The sequence below is a fragment of the Chrysemys picta genome, chromosome 3, assembly GCF_011386835.1.
Source record: "Chrysemys picta bellii isolate R12L10 chromosome 3, ASM1138683v2, whole genome shotgun sequence".
Lineage (NCBI taxonomy): Eukaryota > Metazoa > Chordata > Testudines > Emydidae > Chrysemys > Chrysemys picta.
In genome coordinates, this window is record NC_088793.1 from 17154411 (window position 1) to 17178083 (window position 23673).

Here is a 23673-nt window from a genome sequence, read left to right on the forward strand (position 1 = left end):
TTATATTTTGTAAACTAATCTACCTGTGGACTCAGCCAGGTTTTCATTTCTTGTAGACCTATTAGCCCATTTTCTGCCCTATCTAGAACACAACAGGTTTTTAAAATTGTACTTGTCATATTATTGCCTGCAGTCCGACCCTTGCCAAATCTCATAAACTAGGCATAGGCAGGTTGTGTTCATATTTGGACGAGCAATCTTGGGGAGAACACTCAGGTACTGCTGGAAGTGGTGTGGATTAAACAGTTTGCAATCTTCCCTCAGAGATGGTACAGAGCCAACACCCCAGCATGATTTTAAGGGACAGAGTACTACAGGAGCTGCCATCTTTTGGATGATATATAATGCCTCTGTCTTTACAAGATGTGATTATTACAGAGCCCGTGGCATTTATCAGGAGAGTAAGGCTTTTACCTACTGTGTCCTGGATAATTTCCAAACTGAGTAATTACATTCCTCCTACCCAATTCCCCTTGAAGCTCCAGCTGGATACTGTATTTGCCACCTCCTGTCCTAAACCATTGGGTTGAGTTGTGCACTGTTAGACAGTTGTAGTATTTCAACTATGTAGACAGGAAGGATGACCCTGAGGTCAGGGCTCTAACCTGGGACGTAGAAGATCCAGGTTCAATTCCCTGCTTCACCCCAGACTTCCTCTGTTATCTTGGGCAAGTAACGTAGGGCCAGATTTTTACATTTATTTCATTGCCTAAAGATGCAGATAGACACCTAGTGGGATTTTCAAAAATGCCTGGGTGCTTAACTCCCATTGATTTCAGTGGAGAAAGGCTCCGGTAGTTGGGAGTTGCAAGAGCCTTTCCCCTCTGCAGGGAAAGGCTCCGGCAGCAAGGAGCTCCTATGTGCAGAGTCTTTTCCCGCTACCACCCCTCGCCAGAGCCTTTCACTGCCACATGTAGCTACACACCGCTTTTCACTGCTGCGTGTAGCTAAATGTACTCTACATTCGCCAGAACACATTTTCATACAGTCAGTGAGAAAGTCTGCATGAGCATCTGGATGAAAAGTGTGATAGATATGCAAGATTGTCATCAGTATAAAGGTTTTCTGCCAGTATTTCTGTCCAATAGGAATTAAGATGAATTATCAATAAATACAGACAAAAGCTATGAAATGAAAAATAAAACTGTATTATTATAAACTGAGCTCTTGATTTTCCCTATTTATCTTTCTGGTCCTGTTCACCTACTAATCCATTTTGTTTAGTAAAAATGGTGAATAAATGTCTGGAGCTTGATTGCTGAGAAAGGCTATTACTGTATTGGCTCCAAGTGCTCTTTAGGGAGTTAAAATGGTTCCTAACAATAAAGTATGAAGGTTTCTTTCAAATTTGCAGTCCTCTGCCTTTATAAAGTTTGTTTCACTTGCCAACATTTCAATTATTTATGAAAAAGTTTAAGTATCTTATTCTTGCTCCTCCACAATGGATGGGATTTTCTTTAAAACAATGTCATTATCTTGAGCACAATAAATAAAGAGTTGCATTAGAAGATTCAGCTTTTAAAATAATAGTCTTTTTTTTTTTAGGGGCATCTGGCCTCATTTAAACCATCAAATTTACATTCAATTCCTTCAGGGATGGTTTCATTGCTTAATGCTGGCTTGGTGCCCTTTGAATAAAGCCCAGGATTTAATGCATGCCACCACGTTTCACTAGCTGTATTGCTGTTCAGTACAGATGTACAGCAGGGGTATAAAAAAGCCTAAACCTTGGACTCCAAAACAAGAAGATTCACTTATGCAACTGTAATAGAATAGGCTTCAACTAGGGGGTAGACCTGTGACATATGTCATTCTCTATTTATTCTTTATTTGTAGAAGTGTTTATGAAATATTCTGAGAGCGCTAGACAGGAAGTTATAAAATATTTTATGAGATCTGCACATGACTGATGGCAGAATGTCAGTACAACAATAAGGTCCCATTTAAATTCAAAGAGTGCTGGAAAATAATTCTTTGCAGAGTGATCTTCGTTTGATCAGTGGTACTGTATTTGAAAGGCATTACTTGTGTCCGATCCTGCAAAGTGCTAAACATCCCCTGAGAAGTTTGGAGCATCATCTGTCAGCTCACGCTGACTTCCGTGGGAGCTACAGAAAGACGAGTGACAAGTGACAATTCATACTGCATGTGGAGACCAGGCGATCGCTAATTAGAAATGGACTTTGCATTTAAATAGCTTTTTCCATCTAAAGATTTCAAACTGATTTACGAATATGGCCATAACTTTTCCTGTTTCACTGGTAGGTAGATTGAGGTATGGAAAGATGAGGTGACTCGGTCACACTGCAAGTCAGAAATCGAGCGGTGAATAAAACCATTGTTTCCTTACTCCCAGCCCTGTTCTCTTCCCATTAGATACACTGGGTATAATCCTGGCCCCAGGAAGTCAATGGCAAAACTCCCATAGACAGGCTTCCACTCACGGTCTCCCCCTTGTTCGGGTAATTTATAGCATGACGACTGACCTACAAATACTGATTCTAATATAACAAAATCTGTTATGAGAATCAACATTATTTACCAATTAAAATGATGCAAAACAAAGCTGTTAATATATGGCATTTAAGTTGATCCTAGGCTAGCAATTTTCATAAGTGATACAAAATCATACCATATATTACCTTCTTAATTTTTGTTTAATGTTCATCTTTTTTCCATGTGGCATATTAGGGTGCTGTTACAGAAAACGGCATCAGTGACACTCACTAACACTGCCCTCATTTACGTTAGGGAAGGAATCAGAGAAAGGACTGTGTAGTGACAAGAAAAAAAAAATGAATATTCCCCAATTATGTGACTATCTAGCCTAGTCCAAGATAGGGAGACATAACCTACCTTGTTTTATTCTAAATTCTGCTCTCTGGCTTCTGGAGAGAAGTGAAAGGTTATTATATGGGTTTACTGGGAAAACCCAGATTTTATAAATAATTGCCTGTCAAACTGTTCAAGATAGACAAACATACAGCAGACCAACAAAAACATGATCTGTCATATTTCTGAGAGAAATGTATGTTGAGTCTTCATTCTCTGGGACTTTAAGTAGACCAGTAAAAACTAAGCGCCAGTATTTTTCCTTCTTATGCATATTTTAAAATGTAAAATGTGGGAGAGATACAGCTAAGGAAGGAATTTGGATTCCAGTACCCAGTGCCTGAAATGGTTTCTTCTGTCTATATGCCTGAAGATCGAAACCAAATACAATAAATGCTGGTGTCCTTTTAAAAAGTCTGGATGTTTACAGCAAGCATATAATTTTCCATGATTAGGGACGCCAAGAAAAATAAGAATGATGATAAAAAGAAAAGTTTAATCATACATTTCAACAAGCACAGATGGAACATCAGAAAACTTTTTTCTTTTTTAATATACTGTATTGTATACATTATTTTTAGTCCTTTACATACAGATTAATTCCAGAAGGACTGGCATGCAGCAGGTAAAAAAAGGAGGCAGTTTATGGATGGCAGAAATATTGGATGCACTGTGATTACATTTACAAAGCTTCATAATTTTTTGATCACAAGGAAGAGACACGTTTTTAGTTTAATTTTTTTTCGCAACTGGGTCCAGGTACTGTCCAATGAAAACGTTTATAAAGTATAAGACTGTATCAGAGAAGTGGCAGGAGTTGAAACCTCACAGACTAAGCACAAAGGAGGAGACTGCTTACACTTTATAGAAGTAATGCAGACAGTTGATCTCCTAGGTCTCCTGAGTGTTCTGTCTTTCTTAAAGGTTTACTTTAGTCTTTAAGGCCCTGACTCTGCTCTGGGATACACTAGCACTGACTGTTGTCCCAATGGGATGCCATAGGGGCACAGTAGCAGATTCTGATGCAGAATCTGGGCCTAAGCCTTTTTGTCTCCTCAAGTGTGACCTTGGTTACTTCTATATACGTACACTTTCCATGGGAAGAAATGAATGTGCTTGTGAGGATATCAAAGACTGGAAGAGCAGAGAAGGGAAGAGGGCTAAAAGGAGAGTCAGAGTTTGAAGAAACAAAACAAAACCCCAAAACAAACAAAAAGGAAAAAAAAAAACCAAAGCGGAGCAACAGAAATTAAAAATAAATAAGGGCCTGGATTTTCTCCCATTAACATTAACAGGACCAGGTCCGTACAGCAGAGCACTTAAGCAGGGCTGTAACTTTAAATACTTGAGTAGTCCCATTGAAGTCAACGGAACAATAGGCTTAAAGTTATACATGTTTAAGTACCTTGTGAACTGGGGCCAAAAGGACAGATCCAATGATCATTAAAGTCAAAAGAAAGACTCCCACTGACTTCAGGGGAGAGAAGAGAATAAGAAAAGAGATTTCAATATTAAGAATTTACAGATTTCAGTATAGATGCTCCTTGGGACTCTAAAAATACTAATATTTAACTGAAACAAGAAGACCTGAAGTCATTTACTTGAAGTCTTCCTATCTGAAAAGCCTTCTTATCTGAACTTAGCTCATCTCCCCTCCTATGCATCATCCTCACTGAAAAATCCCTTGTTTGGCTAGAGAGGGTATTATTCTTTTAGCATTGTCTAAGAAATTGATTTGAGAGGAATTAAATGCAAAACAATGCAGTTTTACTTTTGAAAAAACAAGGAAAGCATAAATAATCATCCAAATCCTTGGCCTCTTTTTGCGTCAAACCTGCTTTACAAAACAACACATCTATTAAAACATACAGACTTCAAAAATAAAAAATGACACTGCACTTTAGATATGGGGGCTGACAGCAGTAAGACCATTGCAAATTTCAAAATTGTGTGATCTGCATTCTTGTCCACCTACACACTATCCCAAACATCCTGCCATTAATTAGCTTAACATTCCAGCTAGTAAACAAGAATAACGATTGAGGGGGCTGGAAAAAGAGACGGAGTCAGCCAGTAGATAGTCACAACAAACCAGCCCACTCACTGGTACACAGACACATTAGAGCTTGTATTTTTTTTCTTCCATGGAGGGGAAAAGAAAATCACCTTAATATAACACTGCCTTTCCTGTCACTGCAGCCACATCCATATTAGCAGGCTAGAAAAGTCATCCCATTTCTGCGGTAGGCACTCTGTCAAAGAAAGAGAAAATCTGTAATGAATTATCACATCAACACAAACAAGGGAAGAAGGCAGAGCAAGGCAAGGCTTTCTTCCTGTTTTGTAGACTATTCTGGCTGCAATCTAATAGTGTGCTTAATCTGAACATTTCTGGTCGGGAAGCAATGAGCAACCACTTTGTCTATTAAAAAATCAGTGTGGTTAACAAGTGGTTAGTGATTCTATTTCAAGAGAGCAACAGATATGCAAAAAGATGACATATTATTTTGTTAATTGCCTACAAAATATGTGGGGACAAAAATATACTATTATGCTGAATCTGTTTGTCCTTTAAAACCATGTGTTCTCTATTCACATCGCTCAGAATCACTTCTAACCTAAAAATCTTAATAGTCTATAAATTACTGACTCATTACAGCTTTTCCAGATTTAATTTATAGTCTGGGCCAAAAGCTATATAAACAGCCACTAGTATATCCTCCCCAAACCAAATTAAACTTAAAGGAGTTCTGTGCAGTACAGAAAACTTTGATCTCCCATATAGTGTAGCCTAGGATCAAGTCGTTCCACTGATAAAGAAATGGGAGGGTTAAACAGTAGTTGAGAAAGAGAATTTTAATAAGATATAGTGCTATATCTTACTAATATATCTTCCGTATACTTCAAACATCTCGTCCTGAATTAATGCAGGAAGTTATGCCTCCTTTACACAAAAACTGGACACCACAAGTTTTAAGGGGATATTGTCAAGTTAAAATGCATAGTGATGAAAAATATTTCTTTATTTGTCAGACTAATAACATCTTCTAAATTAAAGAATTTTAGATGACTTTCCCCATGCATACTGTTGGTTTATTTTCTGTTTGTCACTCAGCTTGGAAAATGAAAATAGATTAGTGTGTTTCACTCTGCTTATACTCTAGTTCTTAGTCAGGTTCACTTTCTGCCTCTCATGTAGAGCCACATAGGAACTGTCATATATGATCAGACCGTCTAGTACAACATCCTATCTCTGGCAGTAGTTATCAGCTGCCTCACAAGAAAGGCTAAAATGACCATAGCGGATAATTATGCATAATCAGCATAATGCTCCAATGTGTGTGAGGAGTAGGAGCAGACACTGTTGAGGAATATATTTATCTCCATATAGAACTTTTTTCTCCACTGAAGTTTTTGAAAAATGGTAGAAACATTTTTATTTTTCTTAGTTTTGGAAAACATGGGACAGATTCTAATCTCAGTTCACAAAACCTAAATATGGTGCCTGTCATTGTAAATAGATGTCTCTCTAGTTGTACCTATCCATTACCACCTTTGTGTTTCTCTGGATGCTTATATATAAACTCTGAATTTATTTTCTAACTAATATGAGCATAATCAATTTCCCCTCTTTGGAACTGGATACTGAATAATGGTGTTAAATGAGTACAAGGGTTAGTGTCGAGTAACTTTTTGAAGTAAATGATATGTATACTGAATTTTAAGTGAATAGACTTACCACCACCAATCAATTTCTATACAGAGGGATTTTCAGACACACTGAATATGCAGAGAGAAAACATGCCAGCTATTTACTGTAGCACCCCTATCATACAAGTCATATTACAATATACAGATTGAACAGTATTAAAATAAAAAAGAACATTAGTCAAAAGGATACACAGCCAGGCATCAGACAAGACAATACCACCACAAAACGAAAGACAATAAAAAACCCAATACCCAAACATGAAATATACAAAAATAGGCCAGACAATAACTTTAATAAAAGGATACAATATATTCCCACAACCACAAGCATAAACTCCCAGGGAGTTTGGATCTACAGCTTGCCCAAACCATTATGGCTGGCATTTTGAAGTCCATGCAAAAATAATGCTTTAGTTCCTTGACCGCAATATTTTACAGAATTTATAACCACAGCGACAACCTTTAACACAGAAATATAACATTTAGGGCTACTGTGCAGTTTACATTGAGATAAATGAATCTGAGACTAATGTTGGATTCACATGAAAGATAAATGGTTATATTCTGTCCTGTTGGGGAAAGGATTTTTGGCTGAAAGGCAGACTCAGGCTTGGCTGTGCTCACCTGGGAAATAATCAAGCTTAAAATTTTCCAACATAGGCAACATTATATGGTTCCCTCTACCCTACAGAGGTCATTTTAGAAGCAAGTTTCAGAGCAGGGAAGACAACATCTTCACAAAAGCAGGACACTCCACTAGCCTATATTTAGCAATATATCATAGTTAGTGTCTACTATAGTTAGGGCTGCAAATAAGTTTCCTACTTAACTCCCTGTTTTCACTCATCCATCCTTAGGCTGAAATTTTCCATTCTTTAATCGCTGCCCAAAGCTGAATTTTTCTGGAAAGTCTGAACAAAATCCCTTCAGCTGTTTTGGAGTTCAGAGAGAATGAAAACAAAACACTTCTCCCTTCCAGTGCCTGCCAAAGTGATTTTCATCTATGCACATTTTATTGAATAACTTATTTATAAATGAGTGCCTCTCATCCACAGTGGTCTCAAAGTAATTTACCTAAACATGGGCTGTACCTCCAACCTCATCCCAAAGAGAATGTTTCCGGAATGGGTCCTTTATAGCAGCAGGGAGCTTGAATCATCCGGTTCCAGAGGAAGACAGCACTTCTACCTAGTTCTGATATATCAGGACCTCACACCTTAACATCTAAACACTGTTATGCATAGGAAAGCTATTTTACAGGTAGCTAAAATGTATTAGTCAGAATATTTATCTCTAAGGTCAATGACAGTAGGATTCACAGTATTGAAAGCCATGGCTCTCCAGGCCAAGATAGGTGAAAAACATTTTCGTTTTTTAAACAGAGACCAACTATGGTGTGTCATAAAACAAAGGGTTTGGCCAGATTCTTATGTATACCAAGGCTACCTTATATCACTCTGGCAGCATACAGCGGTCTTGGTGTAAACGAAGATCTGGCCCTTTTTCTTCACTTGTTTGAGATGACTTGTAGAGCCAACCCACTTCTAAGGGCTGGTCCACACTAACCCCCCAGTTTGAACTAAGATACGCAACTTCAGCTACGTGAATAACGTAGCTGAAGTCGAAGTATCTTAGTTCGAACTACAGGGTACTTACCGTGGGTCCACACGCGGCAGGCAGGCTCCCCCGTTGAATACACCTACTCCTCTCGCGGAGCAGGAGTACCGGTGTCGACTGTGAGCACTTCCAGGATCGATTTATCACGTCTAGACAAGACGCGATAAATCGATCCCAGAAGATCGATTGCTTACCGCCGAACCCGGAAGTAAGTATAGATGTACCCTTAGTAACATGGCAATCCCAAACTCATGCCAATAAAACCTTTATACCACACTATAGCCTCATGTATCCTCTGTCAGGGCCGCACAGAGGGGGGGGGCAAGTGGGGCAATTTGCCCCGGGCCCCGTGAGCCCTGGCCCGGTGGCGGTCTGGGTTTTCGGCGGCAGGGGATCCTTCAGTGCTGCCGAAGACGCGGAGCGACTGAAGGGCCCCCTGCCGCCGAAGACCTGGACCGCCGCCGGGTGAGCACAACCGCCGCAGCTCCCCCGCTTTGCTCCAGGCCCCCTGAATCCTCTGGGCGGCCCTGTCCCCAGTATGTGTATCTTTCTTTCTTTCTTTAAAAGAGTCACATCATCAATCTCATAGGAACAGTTACAGCCCTAAATTTATTTAAGCAGATTTATACTTGTTGATAGCAAAAATGTCCTTCTCTAGAACTCGTACTGTTACTCAACAAATGTAAGTCATCTAGCAAATTGAGTTTTTATAAACAGTATGAAGTCACTGGCATTATTTCTATGTTTTGTCAGGAGGAGAAAGGGAAGATCACTGTTGTGCTATCTCTTAGTCATGTGCAAGCAACTCCATTCCTTTACCTTTGTTTGGATGAGAGAGGGCAGAACTGTTTGTCTAGCTACAAAATGGAAGCTGCATACTACTATTATGATGCAGATTTAGAAACCAAGCCTGAGAAATAGGTATTCTGTCAGGGACGGTACTTGGTCCTGCTAGTGAAGGCAGGGGACTGGACTCGATGACCTTTCAAGGTCCCTTCCAGTTCTATGAGATAGGTATATCTCCATCTAATAGGTATTCACCAAATGTCTCCTTGAATGCTACAAAAAGGGGCTCTAATCTTTTTGCCCTACACGTTTTTCTTATTCACATTAGCGAGAGATGTGCAAAGAAACAAAGGGAAGAACACCACTCCTATCCCATAATAAGTGCCCAGGGTCATTCAGAATGGAACACAACTTACCATACATCCAACGGCCATTGCGATGTCACTTTATTGAATCAGTGTCACCGGGTTTTTCAACCCAGACATATTGAAGCAGTGAGTAACAGAGGAGAGCCTGAACCAAACCCAAGAATTTGAATATTCCTGAATTTGTAAGAACTCCACATCAGAATCCTAACACTGCTGGACAGACCCAGCTCTAGTTAAGTTGCATGAATTATTTCACAGCTAACATGATGCGAGAGAGACTGAATACTAGGCTGAGGAAGAAACAGATGTGCCATGATTTTTGAATTGGTTGGCTTGGGTTAAATCTTCCACATTTCTGAGTAGCACAACCCCGGTGTACATTCCAAGTGCTAAAGTATATTGGGCCAAATTCTCGACTGGAGTAACTCTGCAGTTCCATTTACTTCCGTGGAGATGCGCCAATTCACACCCGCAGAGAACCTGGTGCATTGTGTCACTGAAAAATTGTCTCTCTCTGAATTAAGGGCCCTTTCTATCCAAGTTGGGCAATAGCTTTTTCAAAACTAGAAAGCTTGCTTTCTTGTTGTCCTTGTGTATGTGGGTGGGCAAGTGATTTGATTACAAAGCGAATGGCGGATTGAGACACCAAAATCAAAGCAAAAGCCTTGGCTGAACTTCATTAGCAAGCATAAATACCAATAGGCTCCACATCTTGTTTGTGATATACCATGGGGCTTTCCTCCTTTTAATAATTTTGCTCTAACCTCTGATATTTGCATATATGTAAATTGAACCATGTGAGTTGAATTTGTCTCTGATGTGGGACTTGTATGGAAAACTTTTTCATTAAATATTTCTCCTTCTGCATTTTTACGATTTTATTGTGAAAATCAGGGAGGATTATATCTCAGACAGGGGAAGCCTCTATTTGAGAACAGTGGAGGGAGCCCTGTCCTCTAAGTAAGAGACATTCTTGGATCAGATACTGGCTGGCAGGATGGAAAAAAGGATGTATCATTAACTTTCATTCCATTCCAAATAACCTGGAACCCATAAAACAGAAAGATACTCTCATTTTAAATATGCTCTTTCCCCCCATTTCTTCTTTCCATTTTATTTGTGGAATGTTAACTTTGAAACGTCATAAGCCCCCAAATATCAAACAAGTCATTTTGGACAGATTCATAACTCTTTGAACATAGAAATGTCTACATTAAAAAAAACAGTGATTAAAAGGTTACTCTTCTAATTTCTCCAGCCTGCTTCATCAAACCACATGCAAAGAAGTGTCAGGTTATTTAGATATTACAATAAAAATTAAAGTAAGGGGCTAAATATAAACAGCATTGTAGAAAAAAGAAAATCCATATGTCATATAGAATTAGTTGCTTCTGTTTAGGTCCAACTTAACCTATGTGGATATGAACTATCCTTACGAAAAATACATATAGATACAAAAGAAGTATAATACTGTATTCCTCTTCTTTAATTTATGACATTAGCAATTAAAGCTCTACTTCAACTACCCCATGTTAAATCAGTAGTCATAGCACAGATGTTTGATATTATTCCAAGTGTGTGTGTGTGTATTATTTATATAAGTGCCCAGTATATACTGTTGACATTATACAAAAAATGAATAATAAATACCACATATGTATCCATGCATGGCAATGCTGAGCCATCCAAATTCTGCTTTCTGCTGCATTCATGCATCCTTACTGATTTAATGTATGTTAGCACTGGATCGATAGTGCTGGAAAGTGTAGTATCGATCCATAAAATACTGAGCTTACCAGAAGTGACCCACCTATGTGCTTCAACCTAGTCCTAGTCACATCTAGGGGTAGGCAAAAACTTCAGCATTTGTGCCTATTTTTTCCTTGACTGTTGAGACTGCTAATAAGGGTCAATTTACAACAGTGGCTTCTGTAATGTGGACATTTGCCCACTAGGAATTGGACCGAAAACACCAGCACATTTTATGAAGGCAACCACAAGCAAACACTGATAAAAGTGCAGCCTCGAAAAACCACCCTTCAACAATCCGTAACAAAATGCTTTTCACTGAAGTCAGTTCTGGGATTTCGCTTCCTATCTGCCAATGGTGTCAACATTTTAATAATCACACAGCACAGGGCTGCTATATCGAGATGCACATGTACCCTACCCCAGTCTGTTAAAGAAAATAGCTTACATCCCAAATTCAAAGTAACTTAAAAAAAACACCTTGTTTTCTGTTGCTGAGAATAACAATTCTAAAAGCATTTTATTTTATTTTTAAACAAGAGACAAACTATGGCGTGGCAGAAAATAAAGGGTTTGGCCACATTCTTATTTAATGGAGATATCCTATCTCCTAGAACTGGAAGGGACCTTGAGAGATTATCAAGTCCAGCCCCCTGCCTTGACTAGCAGGACCAAGTACTGATTTTGCCCCAGATCCCTAAGTGGCCCCCCTCAAGGACTGAACTCACAGCCCTGGGTTTAGCAGGCCAATGCTCAAACCACTGAGCTATCCCTCCCCCCAATTTTTTTCAGGCTCCCCCACTAGTTAACACAGCACTCAGTGCTCTCAGCTCTTAATAACTTTAGCTCTTTTGTGATTTCAGCTCATAGGTAGGGGAGCCCCAGTGCTGGTGCACCATTGGCCCAAAGTGAATTCAGCTCAGCAGCCTATAACTAGACTCCTAATAGAATCAAAGTTAGCTCTGACACCAGGGCTACTTGTTTACACTAAGGCTGTTGCTGAGAACAACAAAAAATCCCCAGTAACAGTCTCTGTTCACATATAGGACCTATGAAAAACAAAGACCAAATTCTGATCTCAGTTACCCATTGACGTTGCACAGGGAAAACAGTTGACTTTGGCTTGTCTATCAAATGCTGTTTTCAGGACTGTGCTGATATCCTCACAATGAAGGCAATTAAAGCAAAGGTCTGATGAGCTTCTGCCGTAGTAAAAACTGGGGTGTGGGAGTAGGGTATCAATGTTTGCAAAAAGAAAAAGAACAAGATTGGTAAGGAGAGAAACATCATTTTAAGTTTCTCAGAGGGTACTTTAAACAATGGAGAGTGAAGGAAAAAATTGAACTATAAAGCAAAACTTGGCAGCATAGTAAATTACAAAACAAACATACTTCTCCAAAGTCTTTTCCATCATTGCCACCAACTTTAATAGACTTATTTGTCTGAGAAAGAAAAATTCTTTTGCATTGTTAAAGAAAATGAGACATTGCTTAGTATACTGAAAAAAAAAAATCCTGCTCTGACTCTTATTTCATGTAGCCCAAAAACTTTCCCCCAGCACACAGTCTTCTTCAGGGGTGAGGTAGAGGAACCCTGTCCCCCAGGATTCAGAGTGGCTGGTGAGTTGTTCCACCACTGCTTCTCCACCCAAACCACTACAGCAGCAGATCCAATAGGCCCACCCACTGCCCCAAAGTCTCTGCCCACAATAGCACACAAGGATCCCTCCCATGGAGCTTCACCCCACTGTATAAGAACATAAGAAATGACCACGCTGGGTCAGACCAATGGTCCATCTAACCTAGTATCCTGTCTTCTGACAGTGGCCAATGCCAGGTGCTTCAGAGGGAATGAACAGAACAGGCAATCATCGAGTGATCCATCCCGTTGTCCACTCCCAGCCTCTGGTATAAAAGTAGTATGCACCCCTGAGTGGGCTATCAAAAGCGTGGCCTGTCCAACACGGTAGAACTGCAACAGGGATACTCTGTATCCATAAGGGTGTGGGGCAGAATTTTGCGCCTTAACAATTTTACTTATTTATATCAAACTGGATTGATAAAGAGTGCTGGAGTGATATGCTGAAGTGTCCTCTTTTGATATTTCTCAACTTGTTGGATTTAACTGTACTGCAACCATAACATATGTGTGGGAAGTTTATTAGATCTGAGAATGAGGTTAAAGTTTTGAGACGCTTGGGGAGGAGAACTTTAATATATGGTTGGATTCTGAAAACTACCGTTTATAACGCAGAGCACTGTGTAGAGACTTAGTCACAGAACTCCCATGTGAAAATGTACTGCAAACTTTTGGACCTCCTTGGACTTGTGACACAGATTAATTCTACATGAAATGGCCTGACTGGACTCCTCTCCAAGGACAGATACTTTTGGTCTTTCAAGGTTTCATTTTAGTTGCTGAAGGGCCTCAGGCTGTTACTCTGGCCAGCCCAGAAAAGAGGTTAATTTTTCTAGATGTCATTATGCCTCACAATCCCTGCTTGTGTACTGAAAACAATTTTCTTGGTAGCGAGACAGTGTGGTCCCATGACTTGAACACAGTGGTACAAGCCAGGAAGTGCTGGGCTCCAATCCCAGCTCTGACACTTACTTGTTGTGTGGCCTCAGACAAACCACTTAACTCTTTTTTGTTTCTAGTCCCCCCATCTTTGAAACGGGAATACTACCACTCACCAAGCCCAGTTCTGAGGATTGATGGATTACAGAGCTAATGTTTGCATAGCACTGAAAATACAGCATGCGATATAATTATTATTTTTATTAGATTATTTCTTCCCATCAGTTCTTATGTCTAAAATACTACATTTACGGAGGCAGATATTGAAATCAGCAGCTATTGAATTAGAGGAATGGAACTTTCTTTGAAATGAATTAACTGGTTTAGGGAAAACAATAGCTTATAAAAGGCCTTTACCTTTACTCAATCATTTCTTGGGATTTGATTAACTCCTTTTTAAATGTTAAACTGAAACACAGTATCCACAGACATCTTGCAACATATTCCCCCACTCCCCAAAATGTATTCCATGAATGATGCATTCAATATATGTAATTTTGTATTCTTTCTTTAATCCGATGAATCATTTTAGCTGGGAAAATAAGACCCCGTCCAATAGCAGAGTGCAGAAAGTTGTTCTGCAAACAGAGAAATTTTCTCAGGCTCCAAGGCCGTTGCTGGTAGAAGCATTTGGGTGCGGCCAGTTCTATTACTGGTCAGCACTCATTACTGACTGATGCACTCTGTTTCCAGTGGGGTTCTTGTTCACCATAGCAGTGGGAGGTAAGAGGAGTTAAGGTAATGCATCAGTGGTTGCCAGTGGAGGAGATGGGAAGAAAAAAAGCAAAAGAAATATACTATTTCAATCAAAGTCAGAAATTTGTAGAAGTGGTTTTGGTCTCAAATATAGAAAAAATATTTATCCAAGAAACTCCTACTCGGGTGCGAACATCCTACTTCGAGTGGGATTTTATTTGGCAAAGTGCTGTGGAAGAGTGGAAGCTAATACAGAGCATGTCTATAAACAAATATATTTATTTAGTACAGATTGACACATTCACTAGAGTATTTCAATGATTACACGTGTAAAACTATTTCCTATAGTGGTTTCCTTTTGTGATTCTGCTAATTTATTCAATTCCACCCAATTTTCATGCATTGAATGTTATGAGCTATTTCAGCCACCCAGACTGAAATGTGCATTTGGAGACTACATGCCCGTTTTTACATTTAATCATCTACACATAATTATTTGGTAGTATTAGGATTTGAACTCAAATGGAAGCCAACCAACATTTTAGTACCTTAAAAAAATCATACTGAAAGAATTCTACCCTGAGGAGAAGAATTAAGAGCCAAATCCTAAGCACCTTTACTCAGGTTTTATTCACCCCTCTCAGGCAAAACTTGTATAGACTGCAGTTAGACTGATTAAAAACAGAGGAACACACATTCTGCAATCCTTACTCAGGAAAAACTCCCTTTGATATTAACAGGAATGAATTTTACCAGCATAAAGACTGTGGTATTTGGTCCTGAGTAAGATTTCAGGATTAGTTTCTAAAATGGAACCAAATCTATCTTTCATAAGTATTTCTATACCACCCATTGCTGTAGACTAAGCACTGATGTAATTTATCCTGTAATACTAATCTTTTACCAGAAGTATACATTACTTTGTGACATTTGTAACATTTTAATTTGAGATGGACTGAAACCTAAACATGACACCTGACTCTCCTTGAACTATGGAAGAGTTTGGATCCAGTTCTGAACTTTCTTTGTCGTTGCTATGCAATGGGCCAGAATTGGAACACCACATCCAAATATCTGCAGCCTTTACAGCTAAGGCCCATTTCTAAATTAAACTCTAATCAGACTATATTCTACTAGAATGATTTGATCTTCAATTATACTTGGCACTTCTAATTAAGTGTTGAGGGTTACGTGTTATGTGCTATATGCACAATACTTTACCTACTGTGTGCACAATACAATATACCAATTAAAAATGTGAAGGACAATACTGGTGGGACATCAACTCATCTATTCTACAAGTTTCCTTCTGATTGTTGACAACCATAACAAAACCTCTCTCCCTTAAACAACCACCCAAATGAATTTAGCCTTGCTCAAGTATCTTTTCTGTTGACACACCAGACTAGAGAATATTACATGTCAAAGTAATGAAAAGTACATAGTTGTGCAAACACAATATCTAAGCACTGGATCATGGGATAAAAACAGTCTAAAATATAGATAAATTAGCATACTGCAAAAGGTATGTGAAGAGAAGACCACCTCAATAATAAAAATGATCAGCTTCTCCACAGACACTGGCTGATCCACTGATTGGGCCTTTGTGATAATGTCCTATGCTTTTCACCATCTCCTACCAGCATATAACTAAGATCTCAATACCAAGATATGCTCAAGAAACACCTGCATCTATTTTGTTAAGGACCAGAGTTTGGATTGCTCTTTTCCAGATGTGCAAGTCAGGGAGGGCAAAAAGACTATTTTCCCATTTCCACAACTCATGCCGTGGATCATAGTTACAGTCTCTATGCTTCCTGAAGTACAGTGACTGCCCCCTGCTACTACCCCTTGGTCTGCAAGCCACCCCAAAGGGGAAGTGTCATGGTTCCTCCCGCTACCCAACACTAGCAAGTGGAGCTGGCTAGCTGCAGAGAGGAATGCCTGCTTCACTCCTTTAAGAGATGGCACTGCAGGAGTACTCCTCAATGTGTACTTGGGAGCTGAAAACATGGAAGGTTGCTGCACAAGGAAGCATCAACAGAACCACACAGAGATATAAAAGAATCTTTGTTGAACCCAATCCAAAGAGGAAGACCAAAAAAAAAAAAGAGACTCCGAAAATTTCTTAGGTATAACTACACCTCTCAGAATCCAGGATAGTAAGTCACTCATGGATGAAAGGGAGGAAGGGTGATGGGCTCTCATGTGAGGAAGGCTAGGCTCCTATCTTCATGAGGGACCATCCCCATTCATAAACTGGTGAAGTTGCCTGAGAAGATGGGGGAAAGATGCCATCCCACTCCCTCTGATCTGGTTCAAGTTATCCATAAACTTTCCAAGTGTCTGCCTGTTTTTCTACCATTTCTAATTTGTTCATCATTTTCGTAACATATCGAAGTTGTTCTGCTGAGCCATTCACTTCAACATCCCTCTCCCATTTACTGTATTTGCTATGTTAGTCATTACTTAACTGCACCGTCTTTCGAAGTGTCTGGGACTGGCCAATGTCAGGGACAGGGTAGTGGACTAGATGGACCCATTAGTTTGATCCATCATGGCAAAATCTATACTCTTAAACAAAACTAGCCACTTAATATTTCTTTGTATACAGTATTACAGCAGAAATGCATAAGTTTAAATGTACAACTAGTATTTGTCTAGCAACAAACTGGCTGGGCTGTGAGATTCCCCTGGCTGACTGCCATTGTTCAATCATTTAAATATAGGTTTATGAATGGGGAGAGATGGATTACCCGCTCATAACTCCATCAAGGGCTTGCAGTGATATCACAACCCATTTTTTAAAATCATATATTGCAAAATATTTAAATCCCGTAGGAAAGATTTTTTTTAAATAAGTACTTCTTTGATGTAAGACCATTTTGATTTGTGTGCATGCTGACACCAGAACAGCTCGATTACTGTGTGTGTTCATTTATCATGAATGCAAAGTTGATCTCATTAGGATGTGGGATTATTGCAGCAAGTATCTTTCACATACACTAATTACACTGACAGCAATTACTTCATTTGAGATTTTGGGTAAGCAAAAACAGTAAGCAAGTACAGTAAGTATGATCACTTATTTTCTCAATAACGAACACTTAATTAAGTTGAATCCCGAAAGGTAAGCTTTGTTTAATTAAAAAAAAAAAAAGTGGGGGGGAGGGGAGGGGGGAAGAGAGCCATTTCTTGAGCCACATTGAACTTTCTACTTTCACAGTAAAACATACAGGGACCCTGTGGATCCAGGCTTGGGGCAGAGAAAGGGTGTGGTGCTTAAGCTGCATTATTCCCTGTGATGGTGCAGCTCCCTTTTCCCTTGCTTTTTTTTGCAGCACAATGGCTTGTGGTAAGGCTGGAGTGTCAAGTCCAGGCTTTCAGCCCTACAGTAGCTCTGGATTTCCTGGCTTTTGTGGGTTTAAATCAGACCCTTAACATTACTTATATGCATTTGTTTTGGGTAATTGACATTAATTTTCAGGTTGCATCACTGGCATCAATCAGCAAGCTTCTCCAAGGACTGGAGTTAAGGGGCCACAATAAAGGGTAAGAGATTGTTTCTTTTGTTTTATTTCTGGAAACATTTTAACTACCATATACTTTTCCAGTTGCTGTTATATTCATTTTGCATAATGCAGTATAAAATGTTAGCGTCTGTCTTGCTGAAAAGATTATTTTGGCATTTCTGCAAATGACCTGGATCTGGAGAGTCTGGTGATAATCAACATCTCTGCAAAGTCAAGTTGATACACTGGACCTACATAACGCTAAAACAGCAGAAGATTGCTTTTCAGGAAGGTACATTGCCAGCTACAGATGTTTTCCATATGGAACGTGGAAAGTCACAGACCCCCACTCATCAGTGGTCTCACGTCGTAGAACACATCCACAGACAACACTGCTGTAAGTGACATTCAGCAGCAGCCTCCATTACCATGTAGTGCGGAGGAACAAGTAGATTTTCATTGCACAAGGTAGGAAAATGCACTAGTGCAGTCTGTGTATTGTGACAATTCTGACATTTTCAACCTCCTATTTTGCTCGTGTACTGCATACCTATTCAGGTGGTGGGTCAACAGAGGCCAACGTGACCTTCTGAGGCTAAAATGACAAAATCATCTTACTCTGAAGATGGGTTAACTATTGCAGATCACTTCAAAGGTTTCAATGCTGCAAATCAGCAGCTGGCGTTCAACAAGAGCCCTACAAAAAATCCTCATGAAAATGGAGCACAACCCTGTGCTGTATGAATTACTGAGTCTGCAGTGAGGAGGACCTAAGGGAATTCAATAAGGCTAGTTCTATTTTGCCAGCAAAATAGTGCAAAGTCAGATGTGAAAGCCTACCTGAGGTCCTCCATAACACACGTATTTTGGGGTAGGGAGCAGTCCATGGTTACACCCACACTTCATGTCATCAGGGCCAATGCATACTGCATATACAACTAAAATGTACTTTAATACAGAGCCAGATCTTCGAAAGAGCACAGAGTTATATTTTCAAGTGCTCAATATTGACAACTGGGGCAAGATTTTCAAAAGAGCTCAGCTCCCACTTAGGCACCAAAATAAGAACCAGATTTTCAAAACCACTCAGCATCCAAAGCTCCCATTTGTGATATACATGGCCAGATTTTCAAAAGAGCATAGTGTCCAAAGTGCACCCAATGTGCATTCTTCTGCAAATCCGACCACTTATTTTAGTGCCTAAATGGGAACTGAGCTCTTCTGAAAATCTGGCCCTGAATGTGGATGCTGAATGCTTTTGAAAATTCTGCCTATAGCATATCCATTTTGGGTCTGTATATCCACAATTACACAAAAATATACAATTGGCTTGGCTCAGAGGAAAGAAAAATTAAACAACACCAAAAATGCTTCAGGTAAAAACAGTTTATTGACGGAAGCCTTCTGCTTCCGTCAATACTGCAGAATCTGAGAAACTATTTTTAGCCTGAGGCAATATTGTACTATTAGCATCCTCCAGGCTAGGCAATAATTGTAAAGCCAGACATATTTAGTAATGTACATATTTTACCATATAATAATTGGCACCATAGCTATAAAATTTAAAACTATGCTGGAGATTCTCATAGCAGACTAGAGGTTTTAGTCATGCTACTCTCAAATGGAACTGTGTGGTTAAATCCCCTAAGTCGGCTTTGAAATTCTCAAACAATATCTCCTTTGAATTTTATTCTGCCTTCTTTCCCTTTTCTTTTCACTTTTTTCTTCTATATCTTGTTGTACTTTTTCACCAGTCTGTCATTTCATCTCTGTTTGCCCCCCTCAGACTAGTTGTCTAGAATATGTAAAGCATTCAACTTAACTGAAATCTTCTCTAACTCATCTTTCTTCAGGATATTTTCTTTTCTTAGGCAGCTCTTTTTCCTGTTTTCCCCTCTATGCCTCTATAGTTACTTTTAAAATCCTTTATCCCAGTGTGCCTCTCCCGCACCTTAGTTAAACCTCTCCTTCTATTTGTCTCTCTATCCTTTCACATCACTTCAGTCAGCCCAACCCTGCTTACAAGCCTCCACGTCTCAATCTCTCCTTCCCTTTCCGTCTCCACCATTATTATTATTATTATTGTCTCAGTGACGCTTGTATCATCACTCACTCCTGCTTCTCCCATATTCTCTCCCCACTTCTTCCAGGTCTCCTCTCCTGTAGTTCCTGGATCTTACTGGCACCACCCAAGAGTGGGGCCGCACTGTGACTGAATCCTAGACCACACCTGCTTTATCCTCTCCTGCAGCCAGTTCTAGTTCTACTGTAGAGCCATATTGCTAGATCTGCAGAAAATTGGACTTATTGCTTGTCATGTGGAGCAGGAGGGCTGTGGCAGCAGAAAAAGGAGCACTGAGAATGGAGGAGAGTTTAACCATCTAGTAAAGGGTCAGGATGATTATAAAAGGAACATTTTTGGAGGGGGCGGCTAGATATTTTTCATGGGGGAACTGGAGACAGTTTGAAAGCAGAGGAGTTGGGGCACTTCTAATGGGGATTTCGTGAGTTTTGCAATCTGGAGCAGGTCACATTGCTTGTGGAGAGCCAGCAGCCGGGGAGGGTATTGGTAGCTGGGGTAGGTGGGGTGCAAGATTTTCTAGGGTTGCTGACACATAGAAGCAGCCAGTCCGCTCTTTCTGCCTGTGCTCTGAGGATGGGGGTCTGGAACACTTGAGGTTGGCTCATTAGTTTTCTCCTTCTTGTGTTACAGGGATGGGGTTCCATAGCAGAGAGCCCCCAAAGCACAAGGAAGCTGCACGCTCCCCATATATGTAGGTTCAGCCTTAGAACCCAAACATCAATGGAGAATGCAGTTTTCTTGTTACTGGGCCCTTTGTTTAAGGAGAAAAAACAGTGGGAAAAAAAGACATACACCTGATGCCCAAGGAAAGCATGTTTGTGCCTAATCCACTGCAAAAACTGGTCAAGAACAGTTCATATTCCTGAAAATATCCCCCCATAAATGCTTCTGACGTCAGTGAAAAATTGGAGCTTCCACTCTTCCACAGAGCTGCTGGCCTCATAGCTTGGCCCTGCTCTGGAACTAGACTAATTCACAAACTGCACTTTATAGCAAGTTTTTATTTGTTTTTCATGAATCAGTGTTACTTGGTTGTCTACACCATTTCCCTTTTCCTTTATCTTCAGCCCTCATGGGTATGAGTCAATGAGAACTGTGTAATTAAATCTTATGGAACTCTTTGAAAGTGCAAAGATGTCATATACCAGGGTATTCTCTCTGGGTGAAATTCACCCCTCCAAATAGAGTTTAGATGGTGCAAATCCTTCTACTGGCTCTCTGCTCAGGGGTGAATTTCACCCACTGGACAATCAATTCTAAGTGGCTCCTCAGCCACACCATTTTATTTAGTGCTCATAAGAAGTGCCAGACTGACAGAGAACTGAGTCCTTTTTTATCCACAGAACAATCAGTACAAACTTCCCCATGTTGCCCCAATGAAGTGTCTCAGTCTCAATGGGGAAGGAGGAGAAAGTATTCCAGTCTCCATTACCGATTCAGTCCTTGGCCTCTCTGCTGATACTACCTACCAGGGTGCCAAACAGGGTGTTGGTTTTGTGTTGTGGATATTTTTCAGCAAAGCATTAGACTGAGATAATTAACTCATTCCTCACAGGCCACTCTTCAATCTCTACTGATTTAGGCTGGATTTGAACAGGCAACAGATGAGAAAGCCTCCATTGTGCATTACCCAATTCAGCTCTGAGACTTTGTTTCCCAGACACTATGTAACTTGCTCAGAACAGGTTTGTCAAGTAACATTCACTATAAACAAATTATATCAATATTCCTTACAATTTGCCACATATTCATTTTTTTCCCAAAGTGCCACATAATGATTTCCTTAACAGGGCCCTCAGTTAAAGCACATCAGATTTTATAGGTCAGAGAGAGAGAGAGCTAGGTTGCAAAGTCAACCAATAATTGAAATAAAATATCCAGTAAAAGACACATTATTTACTATAAACAAAAATAATTAGATATTAAGATACAATTCATAGCTATAAAAGCCTAAATTAGTAAACTACTTTAAGCAATCATCTTCTAGATGAAAGGAGTATGCGTAGTACCCAGCTTTGTGCAAAATAGGTGTTTAAGTACTGTACAATTAATTCATGGCTTTCTAAAAGGTTCGGACAGTTCAGTACAAATCCAAATGTTCCTTAGTAAAAGTTGCATTTTTTTTGGTTTGGTTTTGTTTTCCCACTGTCTACACAAAAAACGTCTAAACCTGATGCTCCAACTAAATACATGGAAATAAAATTTTGTATAATCAGAAGGCTTCACTCACTCTTGTTTTACACCTGGGTAACCCCATGACTGATATGGAGCTACTTCTGATTTATTTGTGAAAATGGGGGGAGGACCATGGCTTCAAATTCAAACACTGACAGAATGCATTTACAACATGGAGATGTTCTAAAAATTGCAAGTTGAATAGTCTTTCATAGTAAACATTCCTTCCTGGGTGCATGAACGTTAGGTATTTTAGGTTAAGATCATACTATAATTTAAGTATGCTTTGAGCTGTGGTAAAAAAAAATTTTTTTTCATGTGGCGACCATCTTTAGCAAGCAACCTTTATCTTTCCAGTTCTCGTGCATGTTCCACACATCTACTACCAAGATTAGAGTTGCATGAAGTTTTCCCAAATCCCACATGTAACAGAACTGCACTCCTGCCCCATCCTCCACTTGGTGGCAAAAAACCAGCAAGGGTGGGCTTTGCAGTAGCACCACTTGCTTTCCCTCAGGATGAATCCAGAAGAGGAAAGGGCCAGGCTATATCATACCTCCCTGCTCTGTGTGTTCATGATCACACTATCTGAAAACAGTGCTAAGTGAACTATTAATGAAGGCGTTACTACAGAAGATCTGCTGCATCTATTAAAACCAGCCATGCTATGCGCTGGCTCATGATGCATGTATGCGCGTCCCTGTCATTTAATGCAAAAAAGCTGTCAATGACCCATAAAGCCTGACCCTGAAATACTGAAACAAAGTCCAACTTAGGCTGTGATTTTGAACTTGGGTTGTGATACTAAAAACTAAACTGAAGTCTGCAACAAGTCATTGGTTCACTATTACACTACATCACTTTGTGAGGTCATTTTCTCTGTTTATTCAGGGTTCTCCTTTTGCATTATAAACCAGGATCTAGAAATGCTGTTTACAAACATTATACGATACCTTAAAAATATGTTAGGAAGCTGTCTTGATTGCTGAGCAGCACTGCTCCATATTGGTCTTGATCCTGCAGTTCTTACTGACTTGTGTAGTCTCTTTGTATCATTGGGAGTACTCACATTCATACACTCAGATTTTAAGGCCAGAAGAAACATTAGACCATCTAGTCTGACTTCCTGTATAAAACAGCCCATAAAATTTCACCCAGTTACTCCTGCATTGAACCCAATAACCTCGGTTTGGCTAAAGCAGATCTTCCAGAAAGGCATCCAGTCTTGATCTGAAGACATCAAGAGAGGGAGACTCCATCACTTTTCTTGGGAATTTATTCTAGTCTTAATCATTTTCACTGTTAAAAATGTGTGTCTTATTTGTAATTTGAATTTCTCTGGCTTTTATTTCCACACAAGTAACAGCTGTAGGAACAGGCCCTGTGAGTGTTTCTATGCTAGCTGTTTTGATTAAACTGTTGGCCCTTTGCTGACACTATAGGGCTGGTAGCAATAGTGCAGATAGAATGAGTGTAGATGTCATGGTGGTTAAAAACACCTTGGGCCAAATTTACAAGCCATTTATGTGCCTTAAGATGCAGACAGGCCTTAAGTCAGATTTACAAA

The 23673-nt window shown here is 39.7% G+C and overlaps 1 protein-coding gene across 30 annotated transcripts in view; it reads right to left on the reverse strand.

Moving 5' to 3' along the window:
• Positions 1 to 3308: 3308 nt before the first annotated feature.
• The window catches only part of SUPT3H (SPT3 homolog, SAGA and STAGA complex component), a 445969-nt gene continuing 425604 nt past the window's right edge, over positions 3309 to 23673 (reverse strand). For all 30 annotated transcript variants that reach the window (XM_065587541.1, XM_065587520.1, XM_005297387.3 and 27 more), the window contains one exon: positions 3309 to 5084. In XM_065587541.1, coding sequence (XP_065443613.1) covers positions 5043 to 5084 — 42 coding nt within the window. In that variant the 3' untranslated portion in view covers positions 3309 to 5042. The remainder of the gene's footprint in view (positions 5085 to 23673) is intronic.